Source organism: Somniosus microcephalus, chromosome 1 (genome assembly GCF_052327205.1).
Source record: "Somniosus microcephalus isolate GS21.2 chromosome 1, FLI_Smic_1.0, whole genome shotgun sequence".
In the NCBI taxonomy this organism is placed as follows: Eukaryota; Metazoa; Chordata; class Chondrichthyes; order Squaliformes; family Somniosidae; genus Somniosus; species Somniosus microcephalus.
Window position 1 is genome coordinate 5,585,173 of NC_140987.1, and position 20,086 is coordinate 5,605,258.

Here is a 20,086-nt window from a genome sequence, read left to right on the forward strand (position 1 = left end):
AGGCTGGGTCATGAATGAGGGCTGGGGCTGTAGTGGGGGACGGTTACACCTGTTCCAGCAGAACCCCATTAGAATTATGGTGAGCATCCAGCAGAAGTGCCAAGGAATTTCGTCCCCCTCGTTTTCAAATCCCTCCCTGCCCTGAACCTTTCTATCTTTGCAATCTCTTCCAGTTGTATGTTTCTGGATACAGCACCAGCTCCTCTAAATCTGGTCTACTAGCTCTGTGCTCCCTCCGATCTGTCATCAGTTGATGATCTTTCTATCACCGTACCCCATCTTCGAGGATCCCCTTCCCATCTTACGATGCATCACAATCACCCTCCTGGCTTTTCGAAACCTCCTTCAAGATTTTGTCTTTAACCTTGCCTTTGCTGACCCCCTTCGTAACCATTGCATTCCCTCTCCCAATTTTCACTTCTGCTTGATGTCTCGCTTTCTGTAAAGTGCTCGGAGATGCTGTTCTCTACTTTTGTTGAGGTGGGTTTGGCTGTTGGGTTGAATGGGAGTGTTGTTGGGATGGAGTTGGGTGTTGGGTTGAGTGGGAGTGTTGGGATGGAGTTGGGTGTTGGGTTGAGTGGGGGTGTTGTTGGGATGGAGCTGGGTGTTGGGTTGAGTGGGAGTGTTGTTGGGATGGAGTTGGGTGTTGGGTTGAGTGGGAGTGTTGTTGGGATGGAGTTGGGTGTTGGGTTGAGTGGGAGTGTTGGGATGGAGTTGGGTGTTGGATTGAGTGGGAGTGTTGGGATGGAGTTGGGTGTTGGGTTGAGTGGGGATGTTGTTGGGATGGAGTTGGGTGTTGGGATGGAGTTGGGTGTTGGGTTGAGTGGGAGTGTTGTTGGGATGGAGTTGGGTGTTGGGTTGAGTGGGAGTGTTGTTGGGATGGAGTTGGGTGTTGGGTTGAGTGGGAGTGTTGTTGGGGTGGAGTTGGGTGTTGGGTTGAGTGGGAGTGTTGTTGGGATGGAGTTGGGTGTTGGGTTGAGTGGGAGTGTTGTTGGGATGGAGTTGGGTGTTGGGTTGAGTGGGAATGTTGTTGGGGTGGAGTTGGGTGTTGGGTTGAGTGGGAGTGTTGTTGGGATGGAGTTGGGTGTTGGGTTGTGTGGGGGTGTTGTTGGGATGGAGTTGGGTGTTGGGTTGAGTGGGAGTGTTGGGATGGAGTTGGGTGTTGGGTTGAGTGGGAGTGTTGGGATGGAGTTGGGTGTTGGGTTGAGTGGGGTGTTGTTGGGGTGGAGTTGGGTGTTGGGTTGAGTGCGTGTGTTGTTGGGATGGAGTTGGGTGTTGGGTTGAGTGGGAGTGTTGGGTTGAGTGGGAGTGTTGGGATGGAGTTGGGTGTTGGGTTGAGTGGGAGTGTTGTTGGGATGGAGTTGGGTGTTGGGTTGAGTGGGAGTGTTGTTGGGATGGAGTTGGGTGTTGGGTTGAGTGGGAGTGTTGTTGGGATGGAGTTGGGTGTTGGGTTGAGTGGGAGTGTTGGGATGGAGTTGGGTGTTGGGTTGAGTGGGAGTGTTGTCGAGGTGGAGTTGGGTGTTGGGTTGAGTGGGAGTGTTGTTGGGATGGAGTTGGGTGTTGCGTTGAGTGGGAGTGTTGTTGGGATGGAGTTGGGTGTTGGGTTGGGTGGAGTGTTGTTGGGATGGAGTTGGGTGTTGGGTTGAGTGGGAGTGTTGTTGGAATGGGGTTGGGTGTTGGGTTGAGTGGGAGTGTTGTTGGGATGGAGTTGGGTGTTGGGTTGAGTGGGAGTGTTGTTGGGATGGAGTTGGCTGTTGGGTTGAGTGGGAGTGTTGTTGGGATGGAGTTGGGTGTTGGGTTGAGTGGGGGTGTTGTTGGGATGGAGTTGGGTGTTGGGTTGAGTGGGGGTGTTGTTGGGATGGAGTTGGGTGTTGGGTTGAGTGGGAGTGTTGTTGGGATGGAGTTGGGTGTTGGGTTGAGTGGGAGTGTTGTTGGGGTGGAGTTGGGTGTTGGGTTGAGTGGGAGTGTTGTTGGGATGGAGTTGGGTGTTGGGTTGAGTGGGAGTGTTGTTGGGATGGAGTTGGGTGTTGGGTTGAGTGGGAATGTTGTTGGGGTGGAGTTGGGTGTTGGGTTGAGTGGGAGTGTTGTTGGGATGGAGTTGGGTGTTGGGTTGAGTGGGAGTGTTGTTGGGATGGAGTTGGGTGTTGGGTTGAGTGGGAGTGTTGTTGGGATGGAGTTGGGTGTTGGGTTGAGTGGGGGTGTTGTTGGGGTGGAGTTGGGTGTTGGGTTGAGTGGGTGTGTTGTTGGGATGGAGTTGGGTGTTGGGTTGAGTGGGAGTGTTGTTGGGTTGAGTGGGAGTGTTGGGATGGAGTTGGGTGTTGGGTTGAGTGGGAGTGTTGTTGGGATGGAATTGGGTGTTGGGTTGAGTGGGAGTGTTGTTGGGATGGAGTTGCGTGTTGGGTTGAGTGGGAGTGTTGTTGGGATGGTGTTGGGATGGAGTTGGGTGTTGGGTTGAGTGGGAGTGTTGTTGGGATGGAGTTGGGTGTTGGGTTGAGTGGGAGTGTTGGGATGGAGTTGGGTGTTGGGTTGAGTGGGAGTGTTGTAGAGGTGGAGTTGGGTGTTGGGTTGAGTGGGAGTGTTGTTGGGATGGAGTTGGGTGTTGCGTTGAGTGGGAGTGTTGTTGGGATGGAGTTGGGTGTTGGGTTCGGTGGAGTGTTGTTGGGATGGAGTTGGGTGTTGGGTTGAGTGGGAGTGTTGTTGGAATGGAGTTGGGTGTTGGGTTGAGTGGGAGTGTTGTTGGGATGGAGTTGGGTGTTGGGTTGAGTGGGAGTGTTGTTGGGATGGAGTTGGGTGTTGGGTTGAGTGGGAGTGTTGTTGGGATGGAGTTGGGTGTTGGGTTGAGTGGGGGTGTTGGGATGGAGTTGGGTGTTGGGTTGAGTGGGAGTGTTGTTGGGATGGAGTTGGGTGTTGGGTTGAGTGGGAGTGTTGTTGGGATGGAGTTGGGTGTTGGGTTGAGTGGGAGTGTTGTTGGGATGGAGTTGGGTGTTGGGTTGAGTGGGAGTGTTGTTGGGATGGAGTTGGGTGTTGGGTTGAGTGGGGGTGTTGTTGGGATGGAGTTGGGTGTTGGGTTGAGTGGGAATGTTGTTGGGGTGGAGTTGGGTGTTGGGTTGAGTGGGAGTGTTGTTGGGATGGAGTTGGGTGTTGGGTTGAGTGGGAGTGTTGTTGGGATGGAGTTGGGTGTTGGGTTGTGTGGGGGTGTTGTTGGGATGGAGTTGGGTGTTGGGTTGAGTGGGAGTGTTGGGATGGAGTTGTGTGTTGGGTTGAGTGGGAGTGTTGTTGGGATGGAGTTGGGTGTTGGGTTGAGTGGGAGTGTTGTTGGGATGGAGTTGGGTGTTGGGTTGAGTGGGAGTGTTGTTGGGATGGAGTTGGGTGTTGGGTTGAGTGTGGGTGTTGTTGGGGTGGAGTTGGGTGTTGGGTTGAGTGGGTGTGTTGTTGGGATGGAGTTGGGTGTTGGGTTGAGTGGGAGTGTTGTTGGGTTGAGTGGGAGTGTTGGGATGGAGTTGGGTGTTGGGTTGAGTGGGAGTGTTGTTGGGATGGAATTGGGTGTTGGGTTGAGTGGGAGTGTTGTTGGGATGGAGTTGCGTGTTGGGTTGAGTGGGAGTGTTGTTGGGATGGTGTTGGGATGGAGTTGGGTGTTGGGTTGAGTGGGAGTGTTGTTGGGATGGAGTTGGGTGTTGGGTTGAGTGGGAGTGTTGGGATGGAGTTGGGTGTTGGGTTGAGTGGGAGTGTTGTAGAGGTGGAGTTGGGTGTTGGGTTGAGTGGGAGTGTTGTTGGGATGGAGTTGGGTGTTGCGTTGAGTGGGAGTGTTGTTGGGATGGAGTTGGGTGTTGGGTTGGGTGGAGTGTTGTTGGGATGGAGTTGGGTGTTGGGTTGAGTGGGAGTGTTGTTGGAATGGAGTTGGGTGTTGGGTTGAGTGGGAGTGTTGTTGGGATGGAGTTGGGTGTTGGGTTGAGTGGGAGTGTTGTTGGGATGGAGTTGGGTGTTGGGTTGAGTCGGAGTGTTGTTGGGATGGAGTTGGGTGTTGGGTTGAGTGGGGGTGTTGTTGGGATGGAGTTGGGTGTTGGGTTGAGTGGGAGTGTTGTTGGGATGGAGTTGGGTGTTGGGTTGAGTGGGAGTGTTGTTGGGATGGAGTTGGGTGTTGGGTTGAGTGGGAGTGTTGTTGGGATGGAGTTGGGTGTTGGGTTGAGTGGGAGTGTTGTTGGGATGGAGTTGGGTGTTGGGTTCAGTGGGAGTGTTGTTGGGATGGTGTTGGGTTGAGTGGGAGTGTTGTTGGGATGGAGTTGGGTGTTGGGTTGAGTGGGAGTGTTGGGATGGAGTTGGGTGTTGGGTTCAGTGGGAGTGTTGTTGGGATGGTGTTGGGTTGAGTGGGAGTGTTGTTGGGGTGGAGTTGGGTGTTGGGTTGAGTGGGAGTGTTGTTGGGATGGAGTTGGGTGTTGGGTTGAGTAGGGTTGTTGTTGGGATGGAGTTGGGTGTTGGGTTGAGTGGGAGTGTTGTTGGGATGGAGTTGGGTGTTGGGTTGAGTGGGAGTGTTGGAATGGAATTGGGTGTTGGGTTGAGTGGGGGTGTTGTTGGGATGGAGTTGGGTGTTGGGTTGAGTGGGAGTGTTGTTGGGATGGAGTTAGGTGTTGGGTTGAGTTGGAGTGTTGTTGGGATGGAGTTGGGTGTTGGGTTGAGTGGGGGTGGTGTTGGGTTGAGTGGGAGTGTTGTTGGGATGGAGTTGGGTGTTGGGTTGAGTGGGAGTGTTGTTGGGATGGAGTTGCGTGTTGGGTTGAGTGGGAGTGTTGTTGGGATGGTGTTGGGTTGAGTGGGAGTGTTGTTGGGATGGAGTTGGGTGTTGGGTTGAGTGGGAGTGTTGTTGGGATGGAGTTGGGTGTTGGGTTGAGTGGGAGTGTTGGGTTGAGTGGGAGTGTTGTAGAGGTGGTGTTGTGTTGAGTGGGAGTGTTGTTGGGATGGAGTTGGGTGTTGCGTTGAGTGGGAGTGTTGTTGGGATGGAGTTGGGTGTTGGGTTGAGTGGGTGTGTTGTTGGTATGGAGTTGGGTGTTGGGTTGAGTGGGAGTGTTGTTGGGATGGAGTTGGGTGTTCGGTTGAGTGGGAGTGTTGTTGGGATGGAGTTGGGTGTTGGGTTGAGTGGGAGTGTTGTTGGGATGGAGTTGGGTGTTGGGTTGAGTGGGAATGTTGTTGGGATGGAGTTGGGTGTTGGGTTGAGTGGGAGTGTTGTTGGGATGGAGTTGGGTGTTGGGTTGAGTGGGAGTGTTGTTGGGATGGAGTTGGGTGTTGGGTTGAGTGGGGGTGTTGTTGGGATGGAGTTGGGTGTTGGGTTGAGTGGGAGTGTTGTTGGGATGGAGTTGGGTGTTGGGTTGAGTGGGAGTGTTGTTGGGATGGAGTTGGGTGTTGGGTTGAGTGGGAGTGTTGTTGGGATGGAGTTGGGTGTTGGGTTGAGTGGGGGTGTTGTTGGGATGGAGTTGGGTGTTCGGTTGAGTGGGAGTGTTGTTGGGATGGAGTTGGGTGTTGGGTTGAGTGGGAGTGTTGTTGGGATGGAGTTGGGTGTTGGGTTGAGTGGGGGTGTTGTTGGGATGGAGTTGGGTGTTCGGTTGAGTGGGAGTGTTGTTGGGATGGAGTTGGGTGTTGGGTTGAGTGGGAGTGTTGGGATGGAGTTGGGTGTTGGGTTGAGTGGGAGTGTTGTTGGGATGGAGTTGGGTGTTGGGTTGAGTGGGAGTGTTGTTGGGATGGAGTTGGGTGTTGGGTTGAGTGGGAATGTTGTTGGGGTGGAGTTGGGTGTTGGGTTGAGTGGGAGTGTTGTTGGGATGGAGTTGGGTGTTGGGTTGAGTGGGAGTGTTGTTGGGATGGAGTTGGGTGTTGGGTTGAGTGGGAGTGTTGTTGGGATGGAGTTGGGTGTTGGGTTGAGTGGGAGTGTTGGGATGGAGTTGGGTGTTGGGTTGAGTGGGTGTGTTGTTGGGATGGAGTTGGGTGTTGGGTTGAGTGGGCGTGTTGTTGGGATGGAGTTGGGTGTTGGGTTGAGTGGGGGTGTTGGGATGGAGTTGGGTGTTCGGTTGAGTGGGAGTGTTGTTGGGATGGAGTTGGGTGTTGGGTTGAGTGGGAGTGTTGTTGGGATGGAGTTGGGTGTTGGGTTGAGTGGGGGTGTTGTTGGGATGGAGTTGGGTGTTGGGTTGAGTGGGCGTGTTGTTGGGATGGAGTTGGGTGTTGGGTTGAGTGGGGGTGTTGTTGGGATGGAGTTGGGTGTTCGGTTGAGTGGGAGTGTTGTTGGGATGGAGTTGGGTGTTGGGTTGAGTGGGAGTGTTGTTGGGATGGAGTTGGTTGTTGGGTTGAGTGGGAGTGTTGTTGGGATGGAGTTGGGTGTTGGGTTGAGTGGGACTGTTGTTGGGATGGAGTTGGGTGTTGGGTTGAGTGGGAGTGTTGTTGGGGTGGAGTTGGGTGTTGGGTTGAGTGGGAGTGTTGTTGGGATGGAGTTGGGTTGAGTGGGAATGTTGTTGGGATGGAGTTGGGTGTTGGGTTGAGTGGGAGTGTTGTTGGGATGGAGTTGGGTGTTGGGTTGAGTGGGAGTGTTGTTGGGGTGGAGTTGGGTGTTGGGTTGAGTGGGAGTGTTGTTGGGATGGAGTTGGGTGTTGGGTTGAGTGGGGGTGTTGGGATGGAGTTGGGTGTTGGGTTGAGTGGGAGTGTTGTTGGGACGGAGTTGGGTGTTGGGTTGAGTGGGAGTGTTGTTGGGATGGAGTTGGGTGTTGGGTTGAGTGGGGGTGTTGTTGGGATGGAGTTGGGTGTTGGGTTGAGTGGGAGTGTTGTTGGGATGGAGTTGGGTGTTGGGTTGAGTGGGAGTGTTGTTGGGATGGAGTTGGGTGTTGGGTTGAGTCGGGGTGTTGTTGGGATGGAGTTGGGTGTTGGGTTGTGTGGGAGTGTTGTTGGGATGGAGTTGGGTGTTGGGTTGAGTGGGAATGTTGTTGGGATGGAGTTGGGTGTTGGGTTGTGTGGGGGTGTTGTTGGGATGGAGTTGGGTGTTGCGTTGAGTGGGAGTGTTGTTGGGATGGAGTTGGGTGTTGGGTTGAGTGCGAGTGTTGTTGGGATGGAGTTGGGTGTTGGGTTGAGTGGGAGTGTTGTTGGGGTGGAGTTGGGTGTTGGGTTGAGTGGGAGTGTTGTTGGGATGGAGTTGGGTGTTGGGTTGAGTGGGGGTGTTGGGATGGAGTTGGGTGTTGGGTTGAGTGGGAGTGTTGTTGGGATGGTGTTGGGTTGAGTGGGAGTGTTGGGATGGAGTTGGGTGTTGGGTTGAGTGGGGGTGTCGTTGGGATGGAGTTGGGTGTTGGGTTGAGTGGGAGTGTTGTTGGGATGGAGTTGGGTGTTGGGTTGAGTGGGAGTGTTGTTGGGATGGAGTTGGGTGTTGGTTTGAGTCGGGGTGTTGTTGGGATGGAGTTGGGTGTTGGGTTGTGTGGGAGTGTTATTGGGATGGAGTTGGGTGTTGGGTTGAGTGGGAATGTTGTTGGGATGGAGTTGGGTGTTGGGTTGTGTGGGGGTGTTGGGATGGAGTTGGGTGTTGGGTTGAGTGGGAGTGTTGTTGGGGTGGAGTTGGGTGTTGGGTTGAGTGGGAGTGTTGGGATGGAGTTGGGTGTTGGGTTGAGTGGGGGTGTTGTTGGGATGGAGTTGGGTGTTGGGTTGAGTGGGAGTGTTGTTGGGATGGAGTTGGGTGTTGGGTTGAGTGGGAGTGTTGTTGGGATGGAGATGGGTGTTGGGTTGAGTGGGGGTGTTGTTGGGATGGAGTTGGGTGTTGGGTTGAGTGGGAGTGTTGTTGGGATGGAGTTGGGTGTTGGGTTGAGTGGGAGTGTTGTTGGGATGGAGTTGGGTGTTGGGTTGAGTCCGGGTGTTGTTGGGATGGAGTTGGGTGTTGGGTTGTGTGGGAGTGTTGTTGGGATGGAGTTGGGTGTTGGGTTGAGTGGGAATGTTGTTGGGATGGAGTTGGGTGTTGGGTTGTGTGGGGGTGTTGTTGGGATGGAGTTGGGTGTTGGGTTGAGTGGGAGTGTTGTTGGGATGGAGTTGGGTGTTGGGTTGAGTGGGAGTGTTGTTGGGATGGAGTTGGGTGTTGGGTTGAGTGGGAGTGTTGTTGGGGTGGAGTTGGGTGTTGGGTTGAGTGGGAGTGTTGTTGGGATGGAGTTGGGTGTTGGGTTGAGTGGGGGTGTTGTTGGGATGGAGTTGGGTGTTGGGTTGAGTGGGAGTGTTGTTGGGATGGTGTTGGGTTGAGTGGGAGTGTTGGGATGGAGTTGGGTGTTGGGTTGAGTGGGGGTGTCGTTGGGATGGAGTTGGGTGTTGGGTTGAGTGGGAGTGTTGTTGGGATGGAGTTGGGTGTTGGGTTGAGTGGGAGTGTTGTTGGGATGGAGTTGGGTGTTGGTTTGAGTCGGGGTGTTGTTGGGATGGAGTTGGGTGTTGGGTTGTGTGGGAGTGTTGTTGGGATGGAGTTGGGTGTTGGGTTGAGTGGGAATGTTGTTGGGATGGAGTTGGGTGTTGGGTTGTGTGGGGGTGTTGTTGGGATGGAGTTGGGTGTTGGGTTGAGTGGGAGTGTTGTTGGGATGGAGTTGGGTGTTGGGTTCAGTGGGAGATTGAAATATAGAATAGATTTGCCTTTCTAATCTTGGCTTTATTAACTTAAAAATCCGGTAGCACATCTTCAACACCCAGTCCCAACTAAAGGCTGGAAAGAACTGAATTTAAGATGGCCACCACAAATCACATGACATCAACTACCAATGAGATTACAGCATATATCCCAAGGCAGGAAACAAACAACCAATCACAATACTTCTTTGTAAACATAAAGAATAATCACCACATTCACCCCTCCTTTTAAAATATACTCCAACCTAAATAACCTTTACAATTTATAATTATTTACAACTAAAACTATGCACAGACAAAATAAAACTATTCAACATGACACAATACTAAGTGAGCAACAACAAATAGTAACATTGCACATAAGTATGAAGTATCTCTCAACTAAAACAATATAATATAATATTTCAACCATTTTAAAACATTACTATCAATTTAAAAGTCCATTTTCAATCGGTCGACCGGATATCTTGTTCGTGTCGACCTTCTTAACCTTGGTGAAATTCCTTGCTCTCCCACACCAGGAGACACAGAAGTATCTTCTGCAGGAAGGCTATCCATATCCCAATTTTCAACGGTTTCCGGATTAGAAATCCCATCAGGAGGTAAACTGGGACGGTCATGAACATCCATCGAGGGCTGACTAATAGAAGGATAATTATCTGCAGTCGGATTGGAAATATTCGTAGTATCTGTAACAGCATCCACATTATCTGAATCATGACTATTGTTAATATCCTCAGAAGAGGGCTGGCCACCACAAGGAGCCAAGTCTTTAATTGAAACGGTACTTTCTTTCCCATCTTGGAATCGAATATGAGCATATTGGGAATTTGCCTCCAACAGCTCCACCTCCTCCACTAAAGGATCATATTTTGACAATCTAACATGGCGTCGAAGCAGCACAGGTCCCTGCATAGTAAGCCATGAAGGTACCGAATATCCTGTAGTAGATCTCCGCGGAAATTTAAAGAGCCTTTCATGGGGGGTCACATTAGTAGCCGTTGAAAGCAATGATCTAATGGAATGCAGGGCATCAGGCAGTACCATTTCCCACTGTGTATTCTTAAGGTTCCGGGATGTCAAAGCCAACATAACTGCCTTCCAGATCACCCCATTGTATCGTTCGCACTGTCCATTACCCTGGGGATTATACGGGGTAGTTCTGCTAGTAGAAATTCCCCGACTCTGAAGGTATTCCTTCAACTGGGAAGACATAAAAGAACTTCCCTGATCCGAATGGATATACGCAGGCATCCCAAAGATGACAAAAAGTTGAGTCAGACATTTGATAACTGTAGCAGCTGATACATCTGCGCAAGGAAAAGCAAAAGGGAACCTTGAAAACTCATCCACAACAGTAAATATATATCGGTTTTGAGTAGTTGAAGGAAGAGGCCCCTTGAAATCGACGTTCAAAAGGAGAAGTAGCCTTTATAAGATGAGCTCGTTGAGGCTTAAAGAAATTCGGTTTACACCGAGCACAGATAGAACATGATGAAGTCATCCGCTTGACGTCTTCAACTGAAAAGGGCAAATTCTTACTGCGTACGAAGTGTATCATCCTCGTAACCCCAGGATGGCATAAGGCATTGTGAAGATTAATAAGCATATCTCCGTGAATCACAGAACAATAAGCCCTCGACCAAGCATCAGCAGCAACATTATCCTTCCCCGGACGCTAAACTATATCAAAATGGTAACATGCCAACTCAATCCTCCACCTCATTATTTTATCATTCTTAATCTTTCCAAAATGTTTGACATCAAACATAAAGGACACAGACTTTTGATCAGTTACCAACATAAAATGTCGCCCCGATAAATAATGTCTCCATTTACGCAGTGCTTCTACTATTGCATACGCCTCTTTCTCTATTGAAGAATGCCTTTTTTCACTATTGTTCAAGGTACGTGAGAAAAAGGCCACAGGTCTTCCATTTTGGTTCAGAGTAGCCCCAATTGCAAAATCAGAAGCGTCCGTCTCAATCACAAAAGGAACCTGCTCATCAATAGAATGCACAACTGCTCCAAGGATATCCTTTTTAAAATTATCAAAACACGTCCTGGCCTCCCATGATAGAGGATATGTCGTAACCCGAATAAGAGGCCGGATCTTCTGTGAAAAATTTGCAATCAAATTAGAGTAGTAAGAAAACAGTCCAACAACTCGTTGCAAAGCCTTAGAATTAGTAGGACAAGGTAAATCAATCAATGGTCGCAGACGTTCTGGGTCTGGTTTAATCTTGTTTCCCGAGATAATGTACCCCAGTAGATTCACCTCAGTGGTCGAAAAGGTACACTTCTCTTTATTGAAAGTTAAACCAACTTTTTCCGCAGCTTGAAGGAATCTTTCTAAATTAGAATCATGCTCCACCCTTGATTTGCCACACACCGTGATGTCATCTAAATATGAAAAGGTGTCAGAGAGAGAGTTATCACTTATAAAAGCATCCATTGCCCGTTGAAAACAAGCAACACCATTAGTAACACCAAATGGTATTCGGCAAAACTGATACAGCTTTCCACCAGCCTCAAAGGCCGTATATGGTTGATCCTTCTTAACAATAGGAATCTGATGATAAGCACTCTTTAGGTCAATAGTGCTAAAAACCTTATACTGAGATACTTTATTGATAAGCTCATCAATCTTAGGCAAAGGGTACGCATCTAATTGAGTATACCTATTAATAGTTTGGGAATAGTCTATCACCATTCGTTTCTTATGTCTCTCGTTAGTCGTGACAACTACCTGTGCCCGCCAAGGCGAACAACTAGGTTCAATGATTCCTTCCAATAAGAGACGTTGAACTTCAGAATTAATAAATTCTCTATCCTGACTGCTATACCTTCTTGACTTGGTAGCAATTGGCTTACAATCCGGCATCAAATTGGAAAAAAGTGATAATGGAGAAATGGATAAAGAGGTTAATTGACAAATAGATAAAGGTGGCTTAGTCCCTCCAAATGAAAGACTGAGACTCTCGTGTAACTGAAGCACATCATGACCAATCAAAATATCCGCACAGAGATTAGGCAAAACAGATAGGCGTATATCAGTATACGTATTACCTAGAAGAATCAATTTCACAGGGCAACAACCAGCTACTTGTGAAGTGAGAGTCATCTGAGCCATACACACCTGATAGGAAACAGGCGAAATTTTCAAATGCTTCTCCTTTGCAAACTGAAGACTTATAAAACTCTCGGTACTGCCCGTATCTATAAGGGCCTTCACTTCCAACCCATTAACTTGGGCCGTAACTATAGCTTTGTTTAGGCCATGAGCAAATGCAGCAGAAATTGATGCAATAAACGCCCTATCTAAAGGCTGAATAGTCACAGAGGAGGTAATTGAACCTGATGATTTACACACACGTGCGTAATGACCTCTCTTGCCACATTTACTACACACAGCCTCCGGAGCAGGACACTTCAGACGAGGGTGCTGGACGTTCCCACAAAAATAACACTTCTGAATCCTAGAGGCAACAGCCGCTGAAGTAGAAACTGTTTCAGAATCTAATAAACCACTCCTATTAAGTCCACATAATTCCTTTTCATCCAGAACTGCGGAAACCACAGTCACAGGCTGATTAAAAAGAGCATAAGAATCCGAACTTCTCTGAGCCACATCCAATGTAGAAGCTTGCTCAAAAGCACTTTTAAGATCCAAAGTCTTATTTTCTAACAACCGCTGACGAATTGATCTAGACAGTAATCCATTAATAAAAGCATCCCGTACCGATTCTTCCTTATATTCTTCAGCCGTCACGGCCTTATAATTACAGTTAACACTAAGGCACCGAAGTGCTTGTAAATAAGTATCCAAAGATTCTCCCACCTGTTGCCTACGGGCAGATAGAAGGTGCCGTGCAAATACCTCATTCTTTGGTTTAACAAAAATCTTTTCCAATGTAGAAATAGCCACTTCGTAAGTTTTACAGTCCAAAATGTACTTATACACATCCGGAGCGATGTAGTTGATCAGCATATTCAGCTTATTTAGAGACTCTTGATCCAACACGCCCAAAAAGTTTTTAAATGTACAATACCAATGTTTCCATTTATCATCCACTCCTGCAGAATTAGGGTCAGCATTGAATCGTTCTGGTTGAAGATATCGCTCCATTCCAAGGCAGGAAACAAACAACCAATCACAATACTTCTTACTAAACATAAAGAATAATCACCACAGAGTGTTGTTGGGATGGAGTTGGGTGTTGGGTTGAGTGGGGGTGTTGTTGGGATGGAGTTGGGTGTTGGGTTGAGTGGGGGTGTTGGGATGGAGTTGGGTGTTGGGTTGAGTGGGGATGTTGGGATGGAGTTGGGTTGAGTGGGAGTGTTGTTGGGATGGAGTTGGGTGTTGGGTTGAGTGGGAGTGTTGTTGGAATAGAGTTGGGTGTTGGGTTGAGTGGGAGTGTTGTTGGGATGGAGTTGGGTGTTGGGTTGAGTGGGAGTGTTGTTGGGATGGAGTTGGGTGTTGGGTTGAGTGGGGGTGTTGGGATGGAGTTGGGTGTTGGGTTGAGTGGGGATGTTGGGATGGAGTTGGGTTGAGTGGGAGTGTTGTTGGGATGGAGTTGGGTGTTGGGTTGAGTGGGAGTGTTGTTGGAATAGAGTTGGGTGTTGGGTTGAGTGGGAGTGTTGTTGGGATGGAGTTGGGTGTTGGGTTGAGTGGGAGTGTTGTTGGGATGGAGTTGGGTGTTGGGTTGAGTGGGAGTGTTGGGATGGGGTTGGGTGTTGGGTTGAGTGGGAGTGTTGTTGGGATGGAGTTGGGTGTTGGGTTGAGTGGGAGTGTTGGGATGGAGTTGGGTGTTGGGTTGAGTGGGAGTGTTGGGATGGAGTTGGGTGTTGGGTTGAGTGTTGGGATGGGGTTGGGTGTTGGGTTGAGTGGGAGTGTTGGGATGGGGTTGGGTGTTGGGTTGAGTGGGAGTGTTGTTGGGATGGAGTTGGGTGTTGGGTTGAGTGGGAGTGTTGTTGGGATGGAGTTGGGTGTTGGGTTGAGTGGGAGTGTTGTTGGGATGGAGTTGGGTGTTGGGTTGAGTGGGAGTGTTGTTGGGATGGAGTTGGGTGTTGGGTTGAGTGGGAGTGTTGTTGGGATGGAGTTGGGTGTTGGGTTGAGTGGGAGTGTTGTTGGGATGGAGTTGGGTGTTGGGTTGAGTGGGAGTGTTGTTGGGATGGAGTTGGGTGTTGGGTTGAGTGGGAGAGTTGTTGGGATGGAGTTGGGTGTTGGGTTGAGTGGGAGTGTTGTTGGGATGGGGTTGGGTGTTGGGTTGAGTGGGAGTGTTGTTGGGATGGAGTTGGGTGTTGGGTTGAGTGGGAGTGTTGGGATGGAGTTGGGTGTTGGGTTGAGTGGGAGTGTTGTTGGGATGGGGTTGGATGTTGGGTTGAGTGGGAGTGTTGTTGGGATGGAGTTGGGTGTTGGGTTGAGTGGGAGTGTTGGGATGGAGTTGGGTGTTGGGTTGAGTGGGAGTGTTGTTGGGATGGAGTTGGGTGTTGGGTTGAGTGGGGGTATTGTTGGGATGGAGTTGGGTGTTGGGTTGAGTGGGAGTGTTGTTGGGATGGAGTTGGGTGTTGGGTTGAGTGGGAGTGTTGGGATGGAGTTGGGTGTTGGGTTGAGTGGGAGTGTTGTTGGGATGGAGTTGGGTGTTGGGTTGAGTGGGAGTGTTGGGATGGAGTTGGGTGTTGGGTTGAGTGGGAGTGTTGTTGGGATGGGGTTGGATGTTGGGTTGAGTGGGAGTGTTGTTGGGATGGAGTTGGGTGTTGGGTTGAGTGGGAGTGTTGGGATGGAGTTGGGTGTTGGGTTGAGTGGGAGTGTTGTTGGGAAGGAGTTGGGTGTTGGGTTGAGTGGGAGTGTTGTTGGGATGGGGTTGGATGTTGGGTTGAGTGGGAGTGTTGTTGGGATGGAGTTGGGTGTTGGGTTGAGTGGGAGTGTTGGGATGGAGTTGGGTGTTGGGTTGAGTGGGAGTGTTGTTGGGATGGAGTTGGGTGTTGGGTTGAGTGGGAGTGTTGTTGGGATGGAGTTGGGTGTTGGGTTGAGTGGGAGTGTTGTGTTTCTGCGTTCATTCTTTTTGTTTTTGTGTTCTGTTGTCTTAGCTTCTCCTCAGTGTCGTATTTTCTAGAGTGATGTCGCAGTCTTCTTTCTCAATCTGGTACATCTTGTCTTGGCAGCACAAAATTCCCAAACCTCTGTAACTAAACGTGAAAGTTGGACCCATTCACCCAACTGCCCTGACAGCTGGACCATGGTGGAAAGAGGCAGACTTTTCTTGTTGGCTTTCGTATTTGTACTTCTGATGTCTTCAGAATCAGCCAAGATCCTGACACTTGCCCTGATAGGTAAGTTGCAGATTGAAGCAATTAATGTGTAACTGTGCCCAGAATGCTGACAGCCATCTGACCAGTTTTAACAAGTCGTTCTTGATTCACACAGAATTGATTCACGAAGGGTCATCGAGCTGAAACATTAACTCTGTTTCTCTCTCCACAGACGCTGCCTGACCTGCTGAGTATTTCCAGCACTTTTTGTTTTTATTTCCGATTTCCAGCATCTGCAGTATTTGGGTTACTTTGGTTTATAAATAGAGGAATAGAAAATAAAAGGAAAGAGATCCTGCTAGAACTTTAGAAATCACTGGTTAGACCTCAGTTGGAGTATTGTGGACAATTCTGGGCCCCACACTTCAGGAAAGATGTAGAGGCCTTAGAGAGGGGACAGAGGAGGTTTCCCAGGGTGTTACCAGGGACTTCAGTTATGGGGCGAGGTTGGAAAAGTTCGGACTGTTCTCCTTGGAACAGAGAAGGTTAAGAGGTGACCTGATGGAGGTTTTCTAGATGATGAGAGGATTTGATAGAGAGAGAGAGAGAGAAACTATTCCCTCTGGCAAGTGGGTCAATAACCAGAGGTCAGAGGTTCAAGATCATTGGCAAAAGATCGAGAGGAGAGATGAGGAGCGTTTTCGCTCAGGGAGTTGTCGGGATCTGGAACGCTCGACCTGAAAAGGTGATGGAAGCTGATTCCATCAATAATTTTAAAAGGGAGTTGGACGGGTTCTGGAGGATGAGCAATTACAGGGTTACAGACAGAAAGCGGGGATGTGGGACTGAGCACGATGGCTCCTTCAAAGAGCCGGCACTGGCACGACGGGCCGAATGGCCTCCTTCTGTGCTGTAAGTTTCTCTTATTCTGTGTGCTATACAGTGGATTACTTTCCTGTTAAATATCCGAGGGCTGTAATTAACTGGTCAGGAGTCACTGCCAGTGTGAGAGCTGGAAAACAAGTAAGTGATGAATGCTTGCTGAAAACTGCCAAATGTTAGAAACACACAAACAATGAACCTGATTGGAAACAGGAAGGTTAAAATGGCGTCCACGAACAAAGCCTGTCTGATTTTTCATTTAAGACCGTGACTGGAATTTCCACAGATAGTCACTAACATTACACAACAACTCCACAATTAATTCATTTTATATAATTGCAGACACAAAGGATAGACTAAGGCTTTCTAATGTACGTGCCCAGCTTGCCTTTGAATACTTTCGGAATGTTGATCACCAGGGCACACAGATATATTTCTGTTACCGAGGGTATGGAAAACTCATTTTGTCTCTTATGCCACAAAACGGTTGCTGATGGGATGCAAATCAGTTTTGTGATGCGTGGAGAGGGACTGAGAAACACCAACACCATACAGATATCTGGGACTGAGGAACACCAGTCAGTGTACAGATATCTGGGACTGAGGAACACCAGTCAGTGTACAGATATCTGGGACTGAATCACACCAGTCAGTGTACAGATATCTGGGACTGAGAAACACCAACACCATACAGATATCTGGGACTGAGGAACACCAGTCAGTGTACAGATATCTGGGACTGAATCACACCAGTCAGTGTACAGATATCTGGGACTGAGAGACACCAGTCAGTGTACAGATATCTGGGACTGAGAGACACCAGTCAGTGTACAGATATCTGGGACTGAGAGACACCAGTCAGTGTACAGATATCTGGGACTGAGAGACACCAGTCAGTGTACAGATATCTGGGACTGAGAGACACCAGTCAGTGTACAGATATCTGGGACTGAGAGACACCAGTCAGTGTACAGATATCTGGGACTGAGAGACACCAGTCAGTGTACAGATATCTGGGACTGAGGAACACCAGTCAGTGTACAGATATCTGGGACTGAGAGACACCAGTCAGTGTACAGATATCTGGGACTGAGAGACATCAGTCAGTGTACAGATATCTGGGACTGAGAGACACCAACAGCGTACAGATATCTGGGACTGAGAGACATCAGTCAGTGTACAGATATCTGGGACTGAGGAACACCAGTCAGTGTACAGATATCTGGGACTGAGACACCAACAGCGTACAGATATCTAGGACTGAGAGACATCAGTCAGTGTACAGATATCTGGGACTGAGGAACACCAGTCAGTGTACAGATATCTGGGACTGAGAGACACCAACAGCGTACAGATATCTGGGACTGAGAGACACCAGTCAGTGTACAGATATCTGGGACTGAGAGACACCAGTCAGTGTACAGATATCTGGGACTGAGAGACATCAGTCAGTGTACAGATATCTGGGACTGTTGACACCAGTCAGCATACAGATATCTGGGACTGAGAGACACCAGTCATGTACAGACATTTAGAAAAATTAGTTCATGGAATGTGGACGTCGCTGGCATTGCCAGCATTTATTGCCCATCCCTAATTGCCCTTGAGAAGGTGGTGGTGAGCCGTCTTCTTGAACCGCTGCAGTCCGGGTGTTGAAGGTACTCCCACAGTGCCGTTAGGTACGGAGTTCCAGGATTTTAACCCAGTGACGATGAAGGAACGGCGATATATTTCCAGGTCAGGGTGGTGTGTGACTTGGAGGGGAACTTGGAGGTTGTGGTATTTCCATTCGCCCGTTGCCCTTGTGGAAGCGGTCGCGGGTTTGGGAGGTGCTGTTGAAGAAGCCTTGGCGAGTTGCTGCAGTGCATCTTGTAGATGGTACACACTGCAGCCACGGTACGGAGTGAAGGTGGTGGATGGGGTGCCAATCAAGTGAGCTGCTTTGTCCTGGATGGTGTCGATCTTCTTGAGTGTTGTTGGAGCTGCACTCATCCAGGCAAATGGTGAGTATTCCATCATCTCCTGACTTGTGCATTGTAGTTGGTGGAAAGGCTTTGGGAAGTCGGGAGGTGAGACACTCGCCGCAGAATAACCAGCCTCTGACCTGCTCTTGTATCTATGTCGCTGGTCCAGTTACGTTTCTGGTCAGTGATGACCCCCAGGATGTTGATGGTGGGGGAATCGGCCATGGTAATGCTGTTGAATGTCAAGGGGAGGTGGTTAGACTTTCGTTGGAGATAGTCATTGCCTGCCACTTGCGTGGCGCGAATGTTGCTTGCCACTTATCAGCCCAAGCCTGAATGTCGTCCAGGTCTTTCTGAATGCGGGCATGGACTGGTTCATTATCTGAGGAGTTGTGATTGGCGTAGAACACTGTGCAGTCATCAGCGAACATCCCCACTTCTGACCTTATGATGGAGGGAAGGTCTTTGATGAAGCAGTTGAAGATGGTTGGGCCTAGAACACTGCCCTGAGGAACTCCTGCAGCGATGTCCTGGGGTTGTGATGATTAGCCTTCAACCACCACAACCATCTTCCTTTGTGCTAGGTATGACTCCAGCCAGTGGAGAGTTTCCCCCCCCCCCCCCATTCCCATTGACTTTAGTTTTACTGGGGCTCCTTGATGCCACACTCGGTAAATGCTGCCTTGATGTCAAGGGCAGTCACTCTACCTCACCTCTGGAATTCAGCTCCTTTGTCCATGTTTGGACCAAGGCTGTAATGAGGTCTTCCTGAGAGAGAGGGGACTGAGAGACGCCAGTCAGTGTACAGATATCTCCTGAGAGAGAGGTGACTGAGTGACACCAGTCAGTGTACAGATATCTCCTGAGAGAGAGGGGACTGAGAGACACCAGTTGGTGTACAGATATCTCCTGAGAGAGAGGGGACTGAGAGACACCAGTTGGTGTACAGTGGAGATCTAGAAAAGATAATAAGAGGGGCAAAGAGAGAGTATGAGAATAGATTCGTGGCTAACATAAAAGGGAACACAAAAGTCTTCTATAAACAATAAATAGTAAAAGGGTAGTCAAAGGAAGGGTGGGGCTGATTAGTGACCAAAGAGGAGATGACCTTATGGAGGCAGAGGGCGTGGCTGAGGTACTAAATGAGGACTTTCCATCTGTCTTCATTAGAGAAAAGGATGCTGCCAATGTAGCAGTAAAGGAGGAGGCAGAAATGATATTGGAGAGGATAAAAATAGATAAAGAGGAGGTACTTAAAAGGTTGGCAGTCCTCAAAGTAGTAAAGTCACCCGGTCTGGATGGGATACATCTTAGGTTACTGAGAACATAAGAATTCGGAGCAGGAGTAGGCAATATGACCCCTCGAGCCTGCTCCACCATTCAATAAGATCATGGCTGATCGTCCACCTCAACTCCACTATCCCGCCGATCTCCATATCCCTTGATTCCCCTACAATCCAAAAATCTATCGATCTCAGCCTTGAATATACTCAAAGACTGAGCCTCCACAGTCCTCTGGGGCAGAGAATTCCAAAGATTCACAACCCTCTGAGTGAAGAAATTCCTCCTCATCTCAGTCCTAAATGGCCGACCCCTTACCCTGAGACTGTGCCCCTAGTTCTAGACTCTCCAGCCAGGGGAAACAAACTCTCAGCATCTACCCTGTCAACTCCCCTCACAATCTTATATGTTTCAATGAGATCACCTCTCATTTTCCTAAACTCCAGAGAGTATCGGCCCATTCTACACAATCTCTCCTCATAGGACAGCCCTCTCATCCCAGGAATCAATCTGGTGAACCTTCGTTGCACCGCCTCCAAGGCAAGTATATCCTTCCTCAGATAAGACCAAAACTGTGCCCAGTACTCCAGGTGTGGTCTCACCAAGGCCCTGTACAATTGTAGCAAGACTTCCTTACTCTTATACTCCAATCCCCTTGCAATAAAGGCCAACATACCATTTGCCTTCCTTATTACTTGCTGTACCTGCATGTTAACTTTGTGTTTCATGTACAAGGACACCCAGGTCCCTCTGAACACCAACATTTAATAGTTTCTCATCATTTAAAAACTATTCTGTTTTTCTATCCTTCCTACCAAAGTGAATAACCTCACATTTCCCCACATTATACTCCATCTGCCACCTTCTTGCCCACTCACTTAGTCTATCTATATCCCTTCGCAGCCCCTGCGTCCTCCTGCGGGAAGCTAGGGTGGAGATAGCAGCAGCTCTGGCCACAATCTTCCAAGCCTTCTTGGATATGGGGGTTGTGCCAGAGGATTGGAGGATTGCAAAAGGGGAGAGGGATTACATCGGATATACGGCATCGGATATACGGCAAAGAAACAGGCTATTCGGCCCAACCAGTCCAT

General features: G+C 49.2%; 1 protein-coding gene across 4 annotated transcripts in view; it reads left to right on the top strand.

Annotated features, from left to right (window-relative positions):
• The window catches only part of LOC147123903 (UDP-glycosyltransferase 3A2-like), a 115,946-nt gene that overhangs the window by 15,847 nt on the left and 80,013 nt on the right, over nt 1–20,086 (top strand). For all 4 annotated transcript variants that reach the window (XM_085963991.1, XM_085963741.1, XM_085963819.1 and 1 more), the window contains exon 2: nt 14,782–14,949. In XM_085963991.1, the coding sequence (XP_085820117.1) occupies nt 14,856–14,949 (94 nt within the window). In that variant the 5' untranslated portion in view covers nt 14,782–14,855. The remainder of the gene's footprint in view (nt 1–14,781; nt 14,950–20,086) is intronic.